The sequence below is a fragment of the Pan troglodytes genome, chromosome X (assembly GCF_028858775.2).
Source record: "Pan troglodytes isolate AG18354 chromosome X, NHGRI_mPanTro3-v2.0_pri, whole genome shotgun sequence".
NCBI lineage: Eukaryota > Metazoa > Chordata > Mammalia > Primates > Hominidae > Pan > Pan troglodytes.
Window position 1 is genome coordinate 25391871 of NC_072421.2, and position 22142 is coordinate 25414012.

The 22142-nt window shown below is 37.3% G+C and overlaps 1 protein-coding gene across 10 annotated transcripts in view; it reads left to right on the top strand.

The window, feature by feature from the left end:
• The window catches only part of POLA1 (DNA polymerase alpha 1, catalytic subunit), a 301623-nt gene that overhangs the window by 116863 nt on the left and 162618 nt on the right, over positions 1 to 22142 (top strand). For all 10 annotated transcript variants that reach the window (XM_016943107.4, XM_054676577.2, XM_063803909.1 and 7 more), the window contains 4 exons: positions 453 to 658; positions 2765 to 2897; positions 9244 to 9375; positions 14216 to 14390. In XM_016943107.4, coding sequence (XP_016798596.1) covers positions 453 to 658; positions 2765 to 2897; positions 9244 to 9375; positions 14216 to 14390 — 646 coding nt within the window. The remainder of the gene's footprint in view (positions 1 to 452; positions 659 to 2764; positions 2898 to 9243; positions 9376 to 14215; positions 14391 to 22142) is intronic.

Consider the following 22142-nt stretch of genomic DNA (forward strand, 5'->3'; position numbering starts at 1 on the left):
GGGAGGTCTTAAACATTATTTTAATAGTCAAAGTTTGACTTCTTTATTTCTGGTCACATATTTAGTTGTTGGACTGTCTATTCACTAACTAACTGAATAGTTTGAAGGCAAGTACTGTATGTATGCATTAAGTCTTTACATTCAACAAGGACTGTTTCATAATTTTCATATATTACCTGGGGCTGATCCAGCCAGTCCTGTCCTTTGGTTGCATGGGATGATCTATTATTGTCTCTCTCTCTCTCTTTTTTTTAATCTATTTTTGTCCCTGCAGTTTTCAACGTCTTTGCTTTATACCCAATGTAATATCATGTTACATACAAGCCAAGTAAAATTCCAATGTTGTATGACTTCAAATTCTGTTTAGATTAACTCTTGGGAATTTGTAACATGTTCATCTTCTCCCTATTAGATGTTTGAGAAGCTAATACTAATATTTGAAATTTTCACAGGTAAAAAGTGAAGTGAATAAGTTGTACAAACTGCTTGAAATAGACATTGATGGGGTTTTCAAGTCTCTGCTACTGCTGAAAAAAAAGAAATACGCTGCTCTGGTTGTTGAGCCAACGTCGGATGGGAATTATGTCACCAAACAGGAGCTCAAAGGATTAGATATAGTTAGAAGAGATTGGTGTGATCTTGCTAAAGACACTGGAAAGTGAGTTCAGCTTTCAGTTTTGCTTTTCTTGTTTGTCTTTTAAAAATTCAGGTGTGAATGATGTAGAGAATGCTTATGAATCTGTCAAGCCCAAGAACACTTCTTTGTTATTTTTATTATTATTATTAATAAGAATTATTAATCATTCTTATTTGGAATGGAATTTTATAGGTAGATTAAAACTTAGAAAAAGCCAAATTTGCTCAGTGAGAAATGCCTGCTGTAAGATACGTCTCATGAGTTTTTAACTCATAGTAAGGGTAAACCTTCACACTTCAGATCCTTATAGAATTGGTTTTGTTGATGTTGGTTTGTTTTGCTCTATTGTTGCTATTAGAAAGTGCCTTGTTTTGTGCTCCTGAATCTTCCTAGAGCCTCTTGAGGAACATAATTGTTAAGATTTTCCCATTTTATGGCTTAAAATGTTCTGGGACTCAAAATGGGCCATGGAGTGAGACTTTGTTCCCACCCGTATGATTTGTATATAAAAGATTCTTACTAATACCAAGTTAAGGGCTCCTTCTCAAATCCTGTGTGTACCTCAGAATTAGTAAATATCATGATTGACCTCCTAGCTTTGCACCTGAGACTGAAGAATGTGATAATAAGGCCTGCTTCTTTAAGGGTCATATTAATGTATAAAGCACCCATTTCAAAATGAATTTTTAGGCCGGGTGCAGTGGCTCATGCCCATAATCCCAGCACTTTGGGAGGCCGAGGCGGGCAGATCACTTGAGGTCAGGAGTTGGAGACCAACCTGGCCAACTTGGGGAAACCCCGTCTCTACTAAAAATACAAATATTAGCCAGGCGTGGTGGCACATGCCTGTAATCCCAGCTACTGGGGAGGCTGAGGCAGGAGAATCGCTTGAACCTTGAAGGTGGAGGTTGCAGTGAGCCGAGATTGCGCCATTGCACTCCAGCCTGGGCAAAGAAGCGAGACGCCGTCAAAGAAAAAAAAAAAAGAATTTTTAGGTGCTTCATGTACCGTCTTAATTTGTGACCTTGACCAATTCTGAAAGTAGAAGAATTTTTTATTTAAAGCTAAATTTCACATCAATTTTAATATTCTGAATGTTGGCATTTAAAAACTTGTTTTCTAGTCTTCCTCTTGCTATCAAGTTGGGAGATTGAACAATTATTGCTTCTGCAAAACTATTCTTGATTAGGCAAAGTTGACCATCTGAGTATAGGTCACTGTGAGCCTTTTACCAAATGTAAAAATGTTTGAAATGCTTCATTGCCCCCAAGTGTACCCAAAGAGGAAAGTACTTTGTATGGACTGTGGATTAGAGTGTTCTCTTCAGCTTTGTGTTTTCTAAGAAAAGACGCATCATAATAGAAGTAAATTTCTCTTGAGTTAGAAATGTATTAGTAATTAAAGCTATACAAATGTTTTTGTCGGGGTTCTTTTTCTGACAAATTATAATGCAGCTGTCAAACTCTCGCTCTGCATTTTCTCAGAAATGGATAAAATATTGGCTTTCTTACTCCTTTCCTTTTTCTTTTTCCTTTGGGTCTGGTTGAATAACATGAAGTTTTTAAGGAATAGCGTAAGGGAGAACACTGAGCAACAAAATGAAGGTGAAGAAAGAAAAGTTTGAAATCTTTGTTTTTTAAAAAAAATTTATGTAAAGGACTTCATATTTCTACTCATCTAGCACATGGTTGTTGTCTCAGGTGGAGATGATATCTTGATATCAGAGATAATGTCTTGGTGCTTTGTGAGGAAAGTGAAATATTTGTCTTCTAAAATTTTATCTTACGAGGAGAATATAACTGCTTGTGAATTTTGTAATTGCATAAAAATATAATGGAACACATGCTTTTCTTCACATTTTATATAAAATATTAGCTGCCACATAAAAAATGATCTGTATGTTTAGGGTCAAACCCCACATTAGAAGGCTGGCAAACTTTCGGTAGAGTTGGTGTTAAAAAACAAATAGTAACCGCCTTTTCGACATTAACCCTCATATTAGCTCTTACTGTAGCTAATGTTAACCACATGTTAATCTAATGGCATTTCTCTTCCTTCTTCTCCTTTACTAGTAAAATATATTAAAAAATCAACTGCTGTCTTTGTTTTGTTTTTTTTTTTTTGCAGCTTTGTGATTGGCCAGATTCTTTCTGATCAAAGCCGGGACACTATAGTGGAAAACATTCAGAAGAGGCTGATAGAAATTGGAGAAAATGTGCTAAATGGCAGTGTCCCAGTGAGCCAGTTTGAAATTAACAAGGTAAATGTAGCATTTATTGCTGAGCCCAGCTGCTGTCATGTGTTTTTCACCTCCTTCAGATAGTTGAAGAACCACCTCATCCTTGCAATTGAAATAAATTCTAGCTGGTGATGAAAGCTGCTTAACAACTATCTCACAGATTGAGTATTAGCATACCTCTTCCAGCCACAGGTACTGCCATGTCTGCCACAGAGACCTTCTCTGTCTAGTCCTTACTTTAATTCTTGGAAGACTTGTTTCCAGAGGTCCTATGGAGTGATACAGTTTACATTCCAGAGGTCCTATGGAGTGATATCACTGTATCACTCCATAGGACTGGAGAACACTACTTTCTTCATAGTTCCCCTAAGTAATAGTTGTTTGGAGTGTAGGCCTGTAAGCTTATTGTGTGCATGTGTGCATTCATGTGTGTGTTTAACTTCACAGATGGTGATTCTTTTGGGGACAAAAGTTATTTAGGGACAGTCTTAGTTGTTGAAAATAGGGAATATTTTTTCTTACCTAATTTGAAAAACAGAATCTTGGTTTCCAAAGTATTGTGTAATAAACAAAATGTTAGGTTACAAATTTATTCCCATTTTAGTACCCTTGTATATTCAGAAGCTAATTTTGCAAATACAATGCTACCCATTTTGTGGTAGATTTCGTTGTCAAAGTGCATACAAAAAAAATAAAAGAATCTAATGCTGACAGTAAATGGAAGTTTTAGAATGAAGACTCATTCATAGTACTCTGTGCTAATGTAATGCTTGTCATTTTTGCACATTTCTGTACTGTTGAAAACATTTTTATATTGCAGCAATTACAGTGTTATTTAGAAATATATTTTCATTTAACATAAACATTTTCCCACATTTTTATATTACCTTAAAAATCAAATTAATCAGTGTATTAAAAAGATGTATCTGTTTCACTGATACATCTTTATTTAAATTTGTTGATTATTTAATGTTTTCTATTATAAATAACTCTATTGAACATCTTTGTTTATTTATCTTTTTGCATTTGGATGAATTAATTTCTTATTTTAGGTTCCTTGAAGGAAAATATTTGAGTCAAAAGATGTGAATATCTGTATGGCTTTTGCCAAATTGCTTTGTAAAAGGATGATACCAATTGATAATAGCAAAATATGCCAGTTTCACCACAGTTTTGCATGTAGTGGTGATGATATTTAAATAAAACTTTGCTATCATAATGAATATGAAACTGTATTTCACAGTTGCATTGAATTTGCATTTCTTTGATTCCTAGAAGGGATGAATATTTTCTTACAGTTTATGTTTATTCTTAGGTAAGTTGTTTCCTGTACCTTGACTATGGCATCCTTAATGTCATGAAAGAAGACATTTGTTTATACATTAGAAGGGGACAATGTTTCTTGTCACTGGCTCTCCACTTTAAGTGATGAAGTGTACACATATTGGCATGGAATCACTGTGTCATCTAGAAAGTAGATTCCTTTTAGATTTTGTTTTCTTTCTCAAAAATTTATATGAGTAAGAGTTACGACTTAAGACTTCTTTTGGTCAGTTTTTGCATCAATTCTGCATATTGTATCCCTGATCCTGTCTACCTTCCTGGAAACTTGGGTTTCTATCACAAGGGCTTCCAGGGATGAGTTTGGGAGTGTCAGTCCTAGCATGACTGCATAATTGGCAAAATAACACTGAACACATCTCCTTTAGGGTAGTGGGCCCACACTGTAATCCCCTCATATGAATGATGACACAATATTACTAGTGTGCAAAAAGAAACTTAGAGTCATAGGTATACTGACAATGTCTGCATTCTTTTAAGTTTTTATTATTGAAATTTCTAGACTTATGTAAAAGTAGAGAGCATGGTATCATGGATCCTCATGTATTCATTAGTCAGCTTCAATAATTATCAACTTATAGTGACATTCTATTATTAACAATAATAGTTAATACTTAGTGTCTAGTATGATAGGGGCTGTGAATAGATTTTTCTGTGGCAGAACTGAAACTGTGACTTACTGTCTTTATATTCTCCATATCACTTAGCATAGCTGTTGGCAAATAGTAGTTGTTCAGTAAGCATTGAAAGAATTCATTTGCTTGTTTAATCATCCATTCAGCAAACATGGAGTACCTCTTATGTACACAATGCTGATTCTGGGATATAAAGTTGAATAAGGAATACGTGGTCCATAGTTTCAAGATGCTGGTGGTCTATTAACAGTATTTACTGTCGGCCGGGCGCGGTGGCTTGTGCCTGTAATCCCAGCACTTTGGGAGGCCGAGGCGGGTGAATCACGAGGTCAGGAGTTCAAGACCAGCCTGACCAACATGGTGAAACCCCGTCTCTACTAAAAAATACAAAAATTAGCTGGGTGAGGTGGTAGGCGCCTGTAATCCCAGCTACTCAAGAGGCCGAGGCAGGAGAATCGCTTGAACCCAGGAAACGGAGATTGCAGTGAGCTGAGATGGCGCCACCGCACTCCAGCATGGGCGACAGAGCAAGATTCCATCTCAAAAAAAAAAAAGAAAAAGAAAAAAATGTATTTACTGTCCCATTATTCTTAACTTTTATTTAATAGAGAAGAATTTCTGCAGTGTTGATGCAAGTACAGTAAAATCTGATGAAAGGGCTATCTTTATTGTAGTTCTGTATCTATTTACAGTAAGCTATTCATTTGTTAAAGGTGATATATCCTGAACATCTTTAACATTTGTCTAAATACTTGCACTATTTAAAACTTGTGAGCTATTCAGTTTCTACATTTTACTGCTTCGAAACAGTGGAATGGAAGAGTCTATGTATGTGACTGGTTGTGGATGGTCTCATGACAATATTTTTTTTTTTTTTTTTTTTTAGGTGATGCTGGTAGGGCTTGAAAATGACAGGTTAAATTAGGGTGGAGACATGCATGAAGTGATGGGATTTACCTTTAGAGATTTTAGCCCTTGTTGCCAAAAGCAACTGAAAAACAGCATGTGTGATTTTGCTGAACTACTGCAATCTTAGCTTAAATATATTTCACAAAGTAACACAAAATACTTCGCAGCTGATTTTTATAGCTCTGGCTAACTTGAGCCTAAACCACCAGGAAGCATTTTTTTTTTTTTAAATGAAGCCTTCTAAAACTAGCTTGTAAAGTCCCCAAATAGCCTACATCTAATAATTGGAAAGTATGTCAGCTGAAATTTAGAATTTCTTAACATTGCACTGAAGAATAATCCATTGAAGAAGATAATGGATTTCTTAAGTACTGTTATATCAGTTAAGATTTTTATATTGTATTGCTTGTCCAAGACAATCAAAACTTCACGTATTCCAAGTTTGAGGAGACTCAAATACTTGGGAGAGTTTCCTAGGCACTCTGCTACCCTGAGTATGGAATTTAGTAAGTTTACATAACTTGGGCATGTGCAGCCATGTTTGAGGACCTGCTTTATTCTTCTACATCAGTTCTCAGATTTCTTGGTCTTAGGACACCTTTATACTCTTAAAATAATTGAAGACCCCCAAGAGCTCGTGTTGATGTGGTTTATCTCGATATTTAGTGTGTTAGAAATTTAAAAACATTTGTTAATTTATTTAAAAATAGCAACAAACTGATTATATAATTACAAAAAGTAGCATTTCTTTCTATGAAAAATAGCTATATATTTCAAAACAAAGAAAAATTTAGCCTGAGGAGTGGTATCATTTTACAATTTTGCACATCTCTTTAATGTCTATCTCAGTAGACGACGTCTGGGTTTTCATTTCTGCTTCTGCATACAATCTGTTGTGACATGTGGTTTGGGATGGAGTATAGGAAGAAATCCAGTTTAACCCAAACATGTAGTTAGAAAAAGGAGAAGTATTTTAGTATTTTTTTTCTGATAGTTGAATGTATTCTTCTTTGATCCTGCACCAGACGTCTACAGATGGTATTTTCTTCGTAATGTGGAATCTGAAGCCATATCAATGAACTTTTCCTGTTCTCTTATATTAAAATCTATTGGTCTCTGTTGTACTTTGAAAGAATATTTTACCCATGCGTGGCATGAGTTGATCATTTGTTAAATGTTGGTTCCCTGAATTATACAGCATACTCCAAAATAGACACATTCATTGTACAATATCAAAAATTACGTTTTAAAATATTCGTACTTATATCAGAAAAGTTTTTAAGTATTGGGAAGCTTTCAGGCTCACAGAAGTAGAAAAGTTTTCTAAAATTCTAATTTGCACTTGAAAGCTTGAATTTTATCATTGACAATATATACTGTCAGATTTTTTTTTTTGCCTTGAAGTGGCAGGCTCACTTCTTTTTTGAGAAATTGTCTGCCAGATACCCAAGTCAGAATAACAGTAGTTTGCCCATTATTCTTTCAAGTAAAAATTATATTCTGTGAAAAAGGCAGCTAGTTTAGCTTGCAACTCAAACAGTTGCACAAATGCTTTCCCTTGAGCAATCTTTGTTTTTCAGATGTGCCTTGTGTGTACTTTGTTTTATCTCACGAAATAGTAGACTTGTACTCAAGGGTTGAGAGCTGTTTTTTTTGTTGTTGTTTTATTTTACTTTAAATCCTGGGATACATGTGCTGAACGTGCAGGTTTGTTACATAGGTACACATGTGCCGTGGTGGTTTGCTGCACTTATCAACCCGTCATCTAGGTTTTAAGCCCTGCATGGATTAGGTATTTGTCCTAATGCTCTCCCTCCCCTTCCTCCCTACTTCCCCGGCAGACCCCAGTGTGTGATGTTCCCCTCCCTGTGTCCATGTGTTCTCTTTGTTCAGCTCCCACTTATGAGTGAGAACATGCGGTGTTTGGTTTTCTGTTCCTGTGTTAGTTTGCTGAGGATGATGGTTTCCAGCTTCATCCATGTCCCTGCAAAGAACATGAACTCACTCTTTTTTATGGCTGCATAGTATTTCATGGTGTATATGTGCCACATTTTCTTTATCCAGTCAATCATTGATGGGCATTTGGGTTGGTTCCAAGTCTTTGCTATTGAGAGCTTTAAAAATAATTCTTACTGCTTCATCAAGGACATTCTTAAGTGAAAGTGTTTTTTTTTAACTATGCATGGTGGTGAAGAATACAGTGACTCTTAGTACAGTTGGATAGTACCGTCCTGATTCATGTTTATAAGGCATCAGCAGTTTTGCCCACTATTGCTTCTGTATCATCAGTACAGGTAGTATCGTTATGAAAATAGTTTTGATCTCTGGACCCCCTGAAAGGATATCAGGAACTCCCAGGGCTCTGCAGTCCACACTTTGAGAATGGGTGAGCTCATCCAGCAGTACCCTGGTCCCCATCCTTTCTCTTGTCTTTTGAAACCTACCCCTTCCAGGGCTGGGTATCCCCCTCTTTTTCTTTATGCATATTGAGTTCCAGTCTAATAGAATGCGTTTTTTTCTCACCTTTTGCCTTTTTGTTTGTTTCTCTGCCTGGAATATTCTTGCCCCCATTACCTTTTCTTAAAATCTTGCTTTTCCTTCTAGTGCCAGCTTAATTTTTTCTTCCATGATTTCTGCTCTCAGGTGGAAATCATTCTTACCTTTCTAAGTTCTCTCCATAACACTTTGTTCACATCTCCTTTATGGCACATATAGCTTATTTTAGAGGTTTTTTTTTTTTTTTTTTTTTTTTTTTTTGGAGGAGAGGTGGAGGGTAGAGAGTCTTCCACTAATAGCAGACGACTGTGTCTTATTCATCCTGTGGTACTTTATAATACTGGAACAAATTATTCTGAGAATTATTACAGATGGAGTGAAATAATTTATTCAGCAAATATTTGGCTGCTACTGTATATCAAGCATCGTTAGGAACACTGTGCATGCAGTTGTGAGCAAGGCTGACATTGTTCCTGTTCTCGTAGTACTTACTTTCTGTTACAAATTCATTCTACCTCTGTAGAGGTTGATTGACAGCATGAGTAAATCCAGTGATTTCTAGTGCCTTTGGGATTTATTAAGGCCAGAGGAGCCTTTGAGAAACAATCATTAAGTCAGAGTAGCCATTATTCATCAGTCCCAACTGATCAGTTAACTCAGTGAGGTAATTGCACACATTAAGACTGCATATAACACTGAATTTATAGTCTTAACTTTTTATGTCTAAGTATCATGTGATATGGCCCATTAACTTATATTTCTTTTTTGTTGGGGTTGCATCTGGTTATGTTAGTTATTGAACAAAGGAGAGAGGAGTCTTGAAGATGGGATGTTTAAAGATTCTGTAGCAATATTTTCTACATACAGCTTCTGTCATTTTTTATGTTTATGTGGCTAGTATGATTCTAGCAAAGATGTTTTTAGTGTATATCTGTGCAAGAAGGGTTTTATTTTAAGGCTTAGAACTTTTTTGTTCCCTCTTTTAGGCATTGACAAAGGATCCCCAGGATTACCCTGATAAAAAAAGCCTACCTCATGTACATGTTGCCCTCTGGATAAATTCTCAAGGAGGCAGAAAGGTGAAAGCTGGAGATACTGTGTCATATGTCATCTGTCAGGTAAACTATTGACATTCGTAAGACTCTGACACCTCTTAAGAACTGAAAGTAAAATCCAAATTACCACAGTGTCTTATTTAGCATTCTCCCCAATAACTGATGTTGTAAAGTCTGGTTAGTTTCATAGCATTTAAAAAACATTAGAGGTGTGGCATATGTCATTAGGATTTTCATAAAACATTTATGACAGATTTGTAACAGTAGCTACTCTTTTAACCCTAAATTAACTTTAATGCAAATGTAAGTTTCGCCATATGTTCAGCAGTAGTCCTCATTTATCTCTTTCCTTTTGCAGCAGTTCCCATTATAAATATCAGTGGAATAATAAAAGAATAAATGCCATTTTTTCCCTAGCAAATGTCCAAATAATTATGTGAAAAAATATGAACTACATGATTATACGGAGAAGTTGAGAGATCCTATGAACATACCCTATGAGGAAACCACACAATTCAACCAGTTTTTTTTTTTTTCTTCCTTCAAGTGGAGAGGGCCCACCTCCTTACCCTTCCTTCTCCGTTTCACAAGGTACCTCTAGGCCTTCTGGAACACAGTTTTAAGCCACTACCAGTTCTTTTGATAATAGCATGCCTATAATGGGTGAGGAGAGAGAGTAAGAGAGAAGAGCAGTTTTTTGACTTTCGAAGCCCTTAACTATTTTAACAAAGGAGAGGTCTCATCCCTTCTATCTGTAAAGATAAGTCAGGGTCATAGCATTTATCCAAATTCTTTCAAATTACAATGGTATAGACTACTTACCATAAGGTATAATTTATCTGAATAAAACTTTTTTAAAGAAATTAAGTTTTATCCTAATTGTTATTGCATTGTGTTGTTACAGTAAAAAAATTTTTTACATAAACCTAAAAAGTAATTGCAATATGATTGATATTTGTCAAACCACAATCAATGTGTTTTTAAATCAGAGTCTTTTGAAAATTTAAAAGTAGTCTGCTGATACCTGCTATATGCTGTGGATGTACATAACAAATGATTTAAGTACATGGACAGGAATCAGCACTTGACTCTGTCTCCCCCCTAGGGTTACCCTTGATTAAGAACTGTTACAGAAAGCCAATTCCTGCAGGAAAATATTTCCATAAATGTCTGACTCGCTCAAGCCTTTAATGTGCTTTGCATATTGCCTCTGACAAGTCTCATCTCAAAAAAACAATTTTCATATTATGCAAATAAAGATTTTGGTAAATAGGCTAGGTTTTTTTTTTCACTTATTTCCTCGCATACATGGAAAAGCTCTTAGATTGGTAATGAGAAGAACAGATGGCAGCATACAACTTTGAAAAATTATATAGGTTCAGTGAAATAGCATTAATAATGAAATCAAGCCACAATTGTGTTTTGGCTAAACCTGCAATGAAGATGTGTGGTAACTTATAAAATAGGATGATCATTGTATTTAAAAGTCTGTTTTGTGTCCCTTGATGTCTGAATGTTAGGTGTTAAGGTTCCTTTTTCGCAGGTCTTGTTGATATGCATAGGCTCAAAATGCTGTTGCTAATGTAGTACAGTACATCCAATTTTATGTATTTTTAGCAATTTCCATCCACTGGTATGTGCCTTATTTGCTTTTTAAAAGTATGATTCATATTTCTTTTTATTAACTTATTCTCCTTAACATATCCCAAGAAAACCTATAGGACTTTAATTTGCCTTTGTACCCTACCCATGGGACATGCTCCCTTTCAACCTGTTTGCTAGCCAAATCTGCCTAAATTTTTTGCTTTTAAGCACTCAAATTATTCTGTTTCATAATGCAGCCATATTTTTAGAATATGCTTTTGAAAATGTATCATGACACTTTTTTTTTTTTTTTTGAGATGGAGTCTCGCTCTGTTGCCCAGGCTGGAGTGCCGTGGTGCCATCTCAGCTCACTGCAACCTCCACCTCCTGGGTTCAAGCGATTCTCCTGCCTCAGCCTTCTGAGTAGCTGGGATTACAGGCACGCGCCACCATGCCCAGCTAATTTTTTTGTATTTTTAGTAGAAATGGGATTTCATCATGTTGACCAATCTGGTCTCAAACTCCTGACCTCACGTGATCCTCCTGCCTCAGTCTCCCAAAGTGCTGGGATTACAGGCGTGAGCCACTGCTCCTGGCCCATCATGACACATTTTTAAGAGGACTGTTTGCTGCCTTAAGCAAGGGTGTCCTCCAAGAATAGCCTATATCCTAAACAGGTTTTGTTTTGTTTTGTTTAAAATTTACGTTTAGGAAATAGTACCCTACTGATAACTTATTCAGATGGGTTCAGAGAGTAATGTTTTTGGTATGTAATTTATATTGTAGGTTGTTAACGCATTAAACCTATGTGAATTATTTGCTCAGATCTTAAATCAACTTCCATTTGTTGGCTAGGTTTTAAATCCATAACTATTTAACTTTCATTAGACATAATTTCCATAAGGCATGCCTTTAACATAATTATTTTAAGGGGCCCACTTGTCTCCAGTTTAAAATATTTTCCCATTAGTTTCCTACTAACGATGACTACCTAGTTTTGTATGAATCGACTGCACCTGGTTGTCTCTCTGAAGTATGTACTTTGTGAAGTTCACAAATTACTACATGGGCACTTGAAGAAGACCAGCGTTGCTTCTTAATCTGTTCTTAAAGATGTATGCCACGTATTCTTGCACATACCATGGGGCCCTGCTCAGGTTTGAGAATGAAATCTTTGAAGGTTATTATTATTTTTTTTTAATTTTGAGACAGGGTCTCGCTCTGTCACTCAGGCAAGAGTGCAGTGGCATGACCACAGCTCACTGCAGCCTTTATCTCCCAGGCTCAAGTGATCCTCCCACTTTAGCCTCCTGAGTAGCTGGGACCACAGATGCATGCCTCCATGCCTGGCTAACTTTTTTTTTTTTTGGTCAAAAAAAAAATGGGGGTCTCACTATGTCACCCAAGCTGGTGTTGAACTCCTGGGCTCAAGTGATCCTTCTGGCTCAGCCTCTCCAAGTACTGGGATTACAGGCATGAGCCACTGTGTCCAGCCGAAGGATGTATCTTAGGTCATAGCCTAAATGTTTTTCCAATACGACATAGCAAAACCTGTCATCTAACCAAGTCTTTTGAATTTAGCCATGTTCGAGCTTAGATTTTTAAAATACCCTAAGAAATATGTTTGTGTCACTTTTTGTTAAAACTAGTCTTTTGTGTGAATATTTAGAATAAAAACGTTTTAAACTGAAAGCATGCTCAGAAAGTTTTCAACTGCTTTTTTGAAAACCATGCTTTACTAGGAGAACTTCTACTGAAATATTAGAAAGTAACTCTAATATTTTTAAAGGCAGGTGCCTTTAAAAAATATTTTACATGTATAAATTCTATTTTAATTCACCATTAAAAATTGTTAAACTCAACATTGCTGTAATCTTAAGGGTAGCCCAATTTTTCATAATTCCGTAAATTGTTCAGATTTTATGTGTTTGGTAAAAGGCAGTCTAAATACAATTGAGTTGTGTGAAAAGACACTGCCGGAGGATTTTTTCACGTGGTTTTTATCATTGGTTGTCACCTTATTATCATCTTAACAATTCAAGCTTCTGAAAGAGGAAGAATTAAACTTGATTAATTATGCCTAATTCCTTTTACTATGTTGTAAACTCCTGACAAATAATAATAAGTCTTTTAATCTGAGTTTGCTTCCTTTTTAGGTATTTCATTTTGTCTTAGAACAGGTAGAACCTAGTTGATAAACAGGCCCAGGTTGTTTTCATAAGGAGCCTAGCCAGAAAAAGAGGCCCCTGCCTCTGGTCTCTGGTAAAGACAGTGGTGTGTGGAAGGTTGCCTCTGCTTTGGGCTGGGTGCTGAGCTGGAAAGGGACTGATTGTAGCAGGAATGAAAGAATAGGATTCACATTATAATCAGTTCTGCTGAGCAGCTGAGCACTGTGAATAGTTATAATTTACTAGTTTGAATATTAAATTCTGTTTCAGATGAGAGGAAGAGTGAGTGAGTTGTTGGATGTTGATCCAGTAGAGATAACTTTTTGGTTCAGAGATGATGGTGACATCATTCACAAGGCTGGATATGGGCCAATTATATAGAATTTCACAGCTTTTATTTTTATAGAGTAAAAGAAAAAACCCTTGAAAAGAGGCTTTCTGACCCATCTTCCTTTTCTTGAGGAGGAACCAGGTAAATGGTACAAAATGACATGCCCTTCATTCCAGTGGCCAGATATTTGGCTTTTAGAGCCCTGCCACTCTGCTAGGACACTACGTCATTTTTACTTCTACTTACTGTATCTTGCATATAAATTACTACTCTATAGATTTCATTTCCCCACTCTTTTCCACTTGTTCATTTGCTTCTCAGTGATACATGGCTCTCATAGAAAATATTACTCCCGGGATCTTTGAGTTACTTTGACTAGAATTCTTGCCTGAAGGGATCACATTAACATAATAAAAAAGACCATACACATGTTTTTAAATTATCACTCCTTAAAAAGCCTTTCTGGCTACACTAATTGTTACTAAGCCTTCTCAGTGTTTGGTGATATGGCAGGTGAAATTATTTAATCTAGTCATTGCTATCTTGTTGGTTTCAAGTTTTTGCAAAAAATAGAACACAACATATACTGGATTTATATTCTTGGACACTGGATGAGATCTCAAGATTGAGATGTTGTCCTTGATTTTCCTACTCAAAATGTTCAACAATAGGTCAAAAAGAGGTCTTGATGTTTAGAAGTAGATACATAAAATTTAAATTGTTGCCTCTCTGTTTGACCAAGCAAGTGTCTGTGATTGAGTTGCTCACAACTTTACCTGTGTCTTCTTTTTACGTGTCTTTTTATCATATCTTCTTTTAGGATGGATCAAACCTCACTGCAAGTCAGAGGGCCTATGCGCCTGAGCAGCTGCAGAAACAGGATAATCTAACCATTGACACCCAGTACTACCTGGCCCAGCAGATCCACCCAGTCGTGGCTCGGATCTGTGAACCAATAGACGGAATTGATGCTGTCCTCATTGCAACGTGGTTGGGTAAGTGTCCCAAGCTCACATAGAACCTCACATGGTAACAGGGGCACATGTAGTCTTCCTTGTCTCTTGAGATCTCTGCTTATGGGCATGGTATTGTGTCTGGCACTTCTTTGTTTATAGTTTAGAATGTATTTTTGTGGTTGTTTGGTACTGTCTCCACTCATAGACTATGAGCTCCACGTACTTGCTACTGTAACCACATGCCTGCTTCATAGTTGATACTCACTGAATACTGAGGGAAGAGAGGGAAGGCAAAAGAAAGGGTAAAGTGAAGATTTCAGGTGCCGTTACAGTCACCGAGTTTACATTGTTATAGCTTTAATTAGCGTACCTCCATTTATAAGGAGATTGATGCTATCTTGCTTATTGGTTCATCTTGTCTCTGTCGCTGAAGGTATTTTCATGTCAAGTGAGAAAACATGGCTTTTTAACATGAAATTTTTAATTTTTAATATTCAATTCATTGTGAGAATCCTACTCTATAAGTTATTCTAAAACTGGACCCACTGTTATCCTCTAGGAATTGGCTGATTTCTAAGTTATCATCATCCCAGGAGGTACCAGCCAACCCTGAGACCTCAGTATTACTTTGGCTTTTTGCTGTGTCACCAGATTGTCTCCGTTGCTGTGTCATTATTACTTTTGTTATCTTTTGCTTAGAAATGTATTTCATAACCAGCCCTGATTTCACTTTTAGATGACCAAGTACATAAAGAGTTACATTGCTTTTAAGACCTTTCCTCTCTCTTCTGTGGTAAGCAAAGATGAGTGTTTTCAGAGTACTGCCTAATGTCCTGAGATGGCTCCTCACTATTTGTAAGTCAAGCCCAGGTGCCACTGGCATCTCACAAACTCTTAACTTTGGCAATTATAGACTTAACTTTCCAGCTCCCACCTATGTATCCAGCCTTATTTCTTATTCAGTCTACGCAATGTCTCCCAAATATGGCACTGCCCATTCTGTCCCTGCTTCATGGAAGATTCTCCCCCTCTTTTTACTAAAACATCTAGCTTTAGCCATGGGCTTTGACAGCATAGGGACCCGGGTTTCAGTGCTGGTTCTGCTATTCACAAGCTTCTGAACCTTGGTCTACACCTTAGCTCCTTGAGTCATGGAATAGAGTTACTCTGAGGGAGAAATAAGATGATATGTGTGAGATGTTCAGCACAAGGTCTCGGGCAAAGGAAGGGCTCCGTGAGTGGTAGCCACCTCCCACCCTTCTTTTAGGCGTCAGTAGAAATATGTTCATACTCCTTCAGTCTGTAAGATTTGTATATACTTAGTGCTCAACTACGTTTGTAGAATGAGACTGGATTTTCCATCGGTGAATTATCAAGTCACATATTTTCTGTCCTGCACCTGTTCAGTATGTTTCTGAGCTCCTCCCTGCTACCCCCATCGTCACTACCCCGTCAATGTTTACTCTGGAAGTGGAAGCTCATTTTTAACATTTGCCTAAGCAAATATTAGGAAGATAAAATTCTACCACCAAAATTATCATATGTATTCTCCAAGATGAGTTGTATTTGATGATGTTTATAAATCCTCAGCTGGGAAGAGAGGACTGTAAAAGCAAGGTATTTTTTAGCTTCACTTTTTTCTCTGCTATACATTGAGCGTTTGCTCTGTTGGATACAGTGATAAGTACTTTGCATTTGTTATCTCATTCAGTCCTTGTGACAACCTCACAAAGGTATGTTGTATTAGCTCCATTTTACAGAGGAAGAAGCCAAGGTTTAGAGAGGTAACTATCTTGGTCTTGGCACATAGGTAGTAGGTAGCCGGCTGTGATTCCAAAGGTTGTGATCTTAACTACTGTGCTAAACTTGATTGCCTGTTCTTAGCTCTAAAAGGCTATGAAAGATGTTTTCAACCAGGAGCAGGGTGTCATAGATGTATAAGCAAGGGGGGCTTCATGTTTTTCTTGCTCCCTCTATTTCTCACTGTACCCACCCCGCTCTCCACTGAAAACCTCTGAGTAAAACCATTTTTTAAAGAGTAGATCTCCCAGTTTTTCCATTTGTGTCTTCAAAAACCTGGTGTAAAACTGTTGCCCTTTTCTTCTTTGGTTTTGAATTTTTTGGTGACCCAGCACTGAGAGGAGGTAGATGGAACAAGCCTTGTCTCATGAATGACATTTAAGATAAGGACTTGCGTAGCCTTGTATGTCAGCAAAAGAGCTGAGCAATAAAGGGTGATGGAGCCTGCTTGGGTGGATTGGCCTGATGCCTGCCTGGATGTGTCAAGGCCAGACATACTAAGAGGGACCAGACTGATTTTTGTTAGTTCCAGAAGTCATAGTTAAGATGATTTTTGTTTATAAATTGAACAGTAGCAGATTTTGACTTGACAGATACTTTATTATAACTGCAGCTGCTGTATCATAGGCTGCCTTATGAATTCAGTTTTCACAAATTATTTTCAAAGCCAGTAGTAGACAAGTGGGTCCCATCTTCAGAAGTTTCATGTTTTATCTCATTATTGACCAATCTCAATCTACACAGAGAACCCTCCAGACTTGCACACGGTCCCACCCATATACCCATCACTCCTGCCTCACAACCTGAAAATTCTCTAGGTGCAGCCATGGCTGTGTGGACACTCTTCCGGGCAGTCCCTTCTTGGTGCCATGTAGCCAAGTCAAGCTGATGGGAGGGAATGTATCCTCGGCCTTGAGGGATCTGCAACTGCTCCTCACTTTTGGCTACTTTTTCTCATTTTTTTTCTTCTGCCACTTCACAGTGGTTTTTATATCTCGGATGTGTGAAGTTGTCATCATTGTGTAGTCCTCCTCTCCTGCTTGTCCTCTTCTCTCATCCTACCCTGTGCCTGCACCAGCAGTATATACACAGCCATCTATATTAGTAACAAATCTTGTAGTCCTTTCCTTCTGCCCCCTTCCAGGAGTTTCAGCATTAATGAAGTGTAGGCCCACAAGTCCCCATCATCATGAAGATCTGTAGAAAACATTGAAGCTCACCAGGCAGATCTCTGCAGGCATTAGCCTCCTGCTCTATTCAGGAGCTGAATTTCTTATCTGCACCCTTTATTCCTCTACCCCAAATAAAAAATTAGGGTGGCTATTCAGTAGGGGCTTCGAGGCCCCTGTTATCAGTTCTACTGTAGCCTGTGGTTTTAGGAGGAGGGAGGGAGATGGGGAAGTGGTGGCAAAGTAAGAGAAGTGTTAGGGGGTACGTGGTTTCTAAGAGTAATTTTATGTAGGCATAAAATTACTGTAATTTGTTTTTAAAATTCTAAATCTGTTTTCTTTATATAAAAAAACTGCAGCTAGTGAACTGACACCGTTAAATAAGTTGAAGTATACAAATGTATACATAAAATACAAGCCCTCCAACTGCCTAATCACAGACATAAAATAATTCTCTTGCTTTTAATGTAGTTTTTATCTTTGATTAATGAAATGTATTGTAGTATTGAAACTTTAGTGAAGTTTGATACTTTGTCCTTTTAGTTAGTACAAAGAAATCAGGAATAATGGCATAATTTCATTTAGGAAAATTATTAAGCTCATGATTTTTTATTTTTAAGACTTTTGTGGAGAGCAAGTATATTTTTCAACTAGTTTTTTCTTTCTCTATTGCTTTTATACTACTTTCCTTGAAATGAAAGGCAAGCATCAAGTGTTGGTTTATCCTATGGCTTCACTTTGGAAATTCTCTATTTCTCCCCATCAAGATACCTCCTGAAGTCTGTCTGGTGGCATGTTGCATGGCCAGGTGTTCCGTATGGGGAGACCATTTTAGTGAAAGGGAGAGAGGATAGCCTATTAAATGAGTGAATGAATAAGGCTCTTGAATTGAAAGAGAATAATTTGTTCTAATAACTAATGGTCCTCATTATCCCACAGTAAAATATGTATCATTTTTCTGAAACCCATGCAAGATTATTGCTATTGGGCTTAAATAAAGCAAAATTTTACTCTTTTCCATCTGTGAATAGGAAAAAATATAGTATTACTCTTCTTATACAATAGCCCTATGGGAAACATGGCCACTAAAACTTGAAACTCTTAGCTTTTGTTCTCTAGACTATAGATTTTTCTCTCTCTCATTCTATTGAAAGCTCTCCCGTATTCTGTGGATGAAATATTCACAGTATGCTCAAACATCCAAATAGTCTTCCATACCTAGCCAACTAGGCCAGTGATGAGAATAGTCTAAAGTTCATTTTTGAATTTCATCTTTGAATAAATTTATGTTTTATGTATAACGGTACTTAGAATTATATGTAATATCTCTCCTCCAATGAGCAATGATTTGTACAGTAGTTATAAAGAACCTTTCTTCAGGGTCAGTGATAAAATTTCAGGCATTTGGCTATCTGGGCAGTTTTCTCATTGGTCCTGAGAAATTATTGAGGTTTGAAGAACATGAGAATTTAGAATTTAATCTCTGAAAATACTGCTTAAAAGAAGACAGAACACACTTAACCCAGTGTGTTCTGAGTTAAATTGGAAAGCAAAAATTTCCTTTTAAAAAAATGATGCATACCACTCATATCACAGAGGTTAGTTTTTGTCAGTAGACAGGGTTCAGTAATATCATCTAAGAAATAAGTGCGACAGTGGGTGAAACAGGGCCAAGCGATGTTTGGGGGTGCTTTTGACAGATCCAGGGAGATCCACCTACAAAAGAGAGAGTAAAGTACAGATGGGTAGGGGTAGAATGATGCCGCCAGTGAGTACTTCAGGTATTACTTTGTCAATAAAGAATTTTGCCTTTTTTCATTATTAAGCTCTTATAAAAATAAAACATGACCATTTCCAAACTGTAAATATTTTCTTTTTCTGTCTTTCTTTTTATTTTTTTATTTTTTTTGAGAAAGAGTCTTACTCTGTCACCCAGGCTGGAGTGCAGTGGCGCTATCTCGGCTCACTGCAACCTCTGCCTCTCAGGTTCAAGTGATTCTCCTGCCTCAGCCTCCTGAGTAGCTGGGTTTACAGGTGGGCGCCACCACACCTGGCTAATTTTTGTATTTTTAGTAGAGACGGGGTTTCACCATGTTGGCCAGGCTGGTCTCAAACTCCTGACCTCAGGTGATCCGCCTGCCTCGGCCTCCCAGAGTGCTGCAATTATAGGCATGAGCCACTGCTCCTGGCCCCAAACTGTAAATATTTTCTATAACATAATTAATAGTAAAATTAAAAAATGTTATACCAAATGCATTGCAGAATGTTAAAGGAAATCGTATCAGCTGATAAGAGCATCTCTTACAAGATGGAGTGCCATTCCAAGCATATCATCCAGTGGCTCATGCTCCCAGTCTAGTCTACTTTTGTATTCAATATTAATTGAAGACCTGCTGTGCCTAGCACCATAATAGGCACTGTGAAGGATACAAAGTTGGACCCTTTATTCAAATTACAGCCCAGTCATTTCGCTGATTTCACTGTTGTGGGCAAGTCTAGTGGGCAACACAGTGTATGTCCCAAAAAAGGTGAAATAAAGGGTTATCAAATTTCAAAGGAAGCAGAAACCACTCCTAGCTGGGCCCACCACGGAAGAGTTTATAAAAGTAGAGGCATTTTGAGGCATTGCTGGAATGGGCTGTGGAGAGGCTAGTGTGAAGTTGGGAATGGTTGCCCACCCTACTGCTTACCAATTCTTCTAGCCTGATGAACTGCAGGGGTAACCTGTGTTATCTCAGCCACCCCCAAAGCACTTTAGGGAATTCAAAGAGAGCCTCTTTAAGGGTTTCAGTTGAACGGTCCTGCATCTCAGTCTCAACAAAGTGAGCACACAGTGGGTTGCTTCTGTGTCGCTAGCCCACAATAGAGGGCCAGTAGTGACACTGCTCATCTCACATAAGCAGTGAGACCTTTGAGAACTTTGAACCAAACCAGAGCATGTTTAGAATAATTGCTTTGGAACTTTTGTATGAGTTATGTAACAACTCTGGCTTTGTAACACTTAGAGGTTTTAAAGGAAAATTACGGATTTCTCAAATTATTTAAATTAGATCAATTTTTTAAAAAGATAAAATTGTTTTAATTAAGTACACCAAAGTGATATTTATCAAGATCATGTAGCTTATAGAAAAATGGATAAGACCTAAAAATGGGTAAGGATAAAAAAAGCTGAATGCTATACAGCATTGTACACATACATGTACACTGTATTATATATGTGTATGAATAAAATAGAAAAGGGTTAAGGTGATGAATTATAGGTTCCCCCTTTGCTGACAAAATATTAATACTGTTATTTTATTATTAATAAGACAGTTTTTTCCAAAACCAGAAGTAAAACAATGGTTAAGCAATTACTAACTCACCTTCATTTATTTATTTATTTCAGATGGTTTTGGGGGAACGGTTAGTGTTTGGTTATTACATGAATAAGTTCTTTAGTGGTGATTTTTGAGATTTTGGTGCGCCCAAAGCAGTGTACACTCTACCCACTGTGCAGTCTTTTATTTCTCACCCCCATCCCACCTTTCCCCCCAAGTCCTCAGAGTCCATTGTGTCATTCTTTTGCCTTTGTGTCATCATAGCTTAGCTCCCACTTATGAGTGAGAGCATACCATGTTTGGTTTTCCATTCCTAAGTTATTTCACTTAGAATAATGGTCTTCATTTTCATCCAGATTGCTGTGAATGTCATATTTTTTTTATGGCTGAGCAGTATTCCATGGTGTATATATATGCCACAGTTTCTTTATCCACTCATTGTTGGGCATTTGGGCTGGTTCCATATTTTTGCAGTTGAGAATTGTGCTGCTATAAACATGCACTTGCAAGTATCTTTGGTATAATGACTTCTTTTTCTCTGGGTAGATACCCACTAGTGGGATTTCTGGATCAAATGGTAATTCTACTTCTAGTTCTTTAAGGAATCTCCACACTGTTTTCCATAATGGTTGTACTAGTTTACATTCCCACCAGCAATGTAAAAGTGTTCCCTTTTTACCACATCCATACCAACATCTATTTTTTTTTAATTTTTTGATTATGGCCATTCTTGCAGGACTAACTCACCTTTTAGAAGGTGGGTGGTTAGGGACCTTGAGCCTAGCTGTTTTTCCCCAGCATCTACCAACATAGCTGGAAGAGAAGTAGGCTGTGTTATAAGACAAGCAATCTTTGGACTATTATTTGTGTTATTTTATATTCCAAATATATTTCCAGCACAGAGTTACCATCTTTTCTCAGGTTTAAAAACAGGAAAGGAAGGCCAGGTACCGTGCGTGGCTCACGCCTGTAATCCCAACACTTTGGGAGGCAGGAGGATGGCTTGAGTCTAGGAGTTCAAGACCAGCCTGGGCAACATAGCAAGACCTCATCTCTACAAAAAATACCAAAATTAGCTGGATATGGTGGTGCATGCCTGTAGTCCCAGCTACTCAGCTGACTGAGGTGGGAGGATCACTTAAGCCAGGGAGGTCGAGGCTGCAGTGAGCTAGGTCAAGGCTGCAGTGAGCTGTGATCGTTCCATTGCACTCCAGCCTGGGTGACAGAGCAAGACCCTGTCTCAGAAAGAAAAAAAAAAAAAAAAAAAAAAAGGAAGAAGACACTTGAAAAGCTTCCTGCCAAGAAATACACATCTCGTTAAGTTAAAATTTATATTTGTGTCTATTGTCAAGGGCATTAAAACCAATTGATTGAAGTCATGAGAATGCTGCTCATCAGGCTTTTTATTCTGTCAAGATTTTGAGAATTATCTTCTCCAGGAAAATAAAAATCTTGGGGATTCATTTAAACCAAAGGCTTGGCTATTATTTCTTCTAAAATAC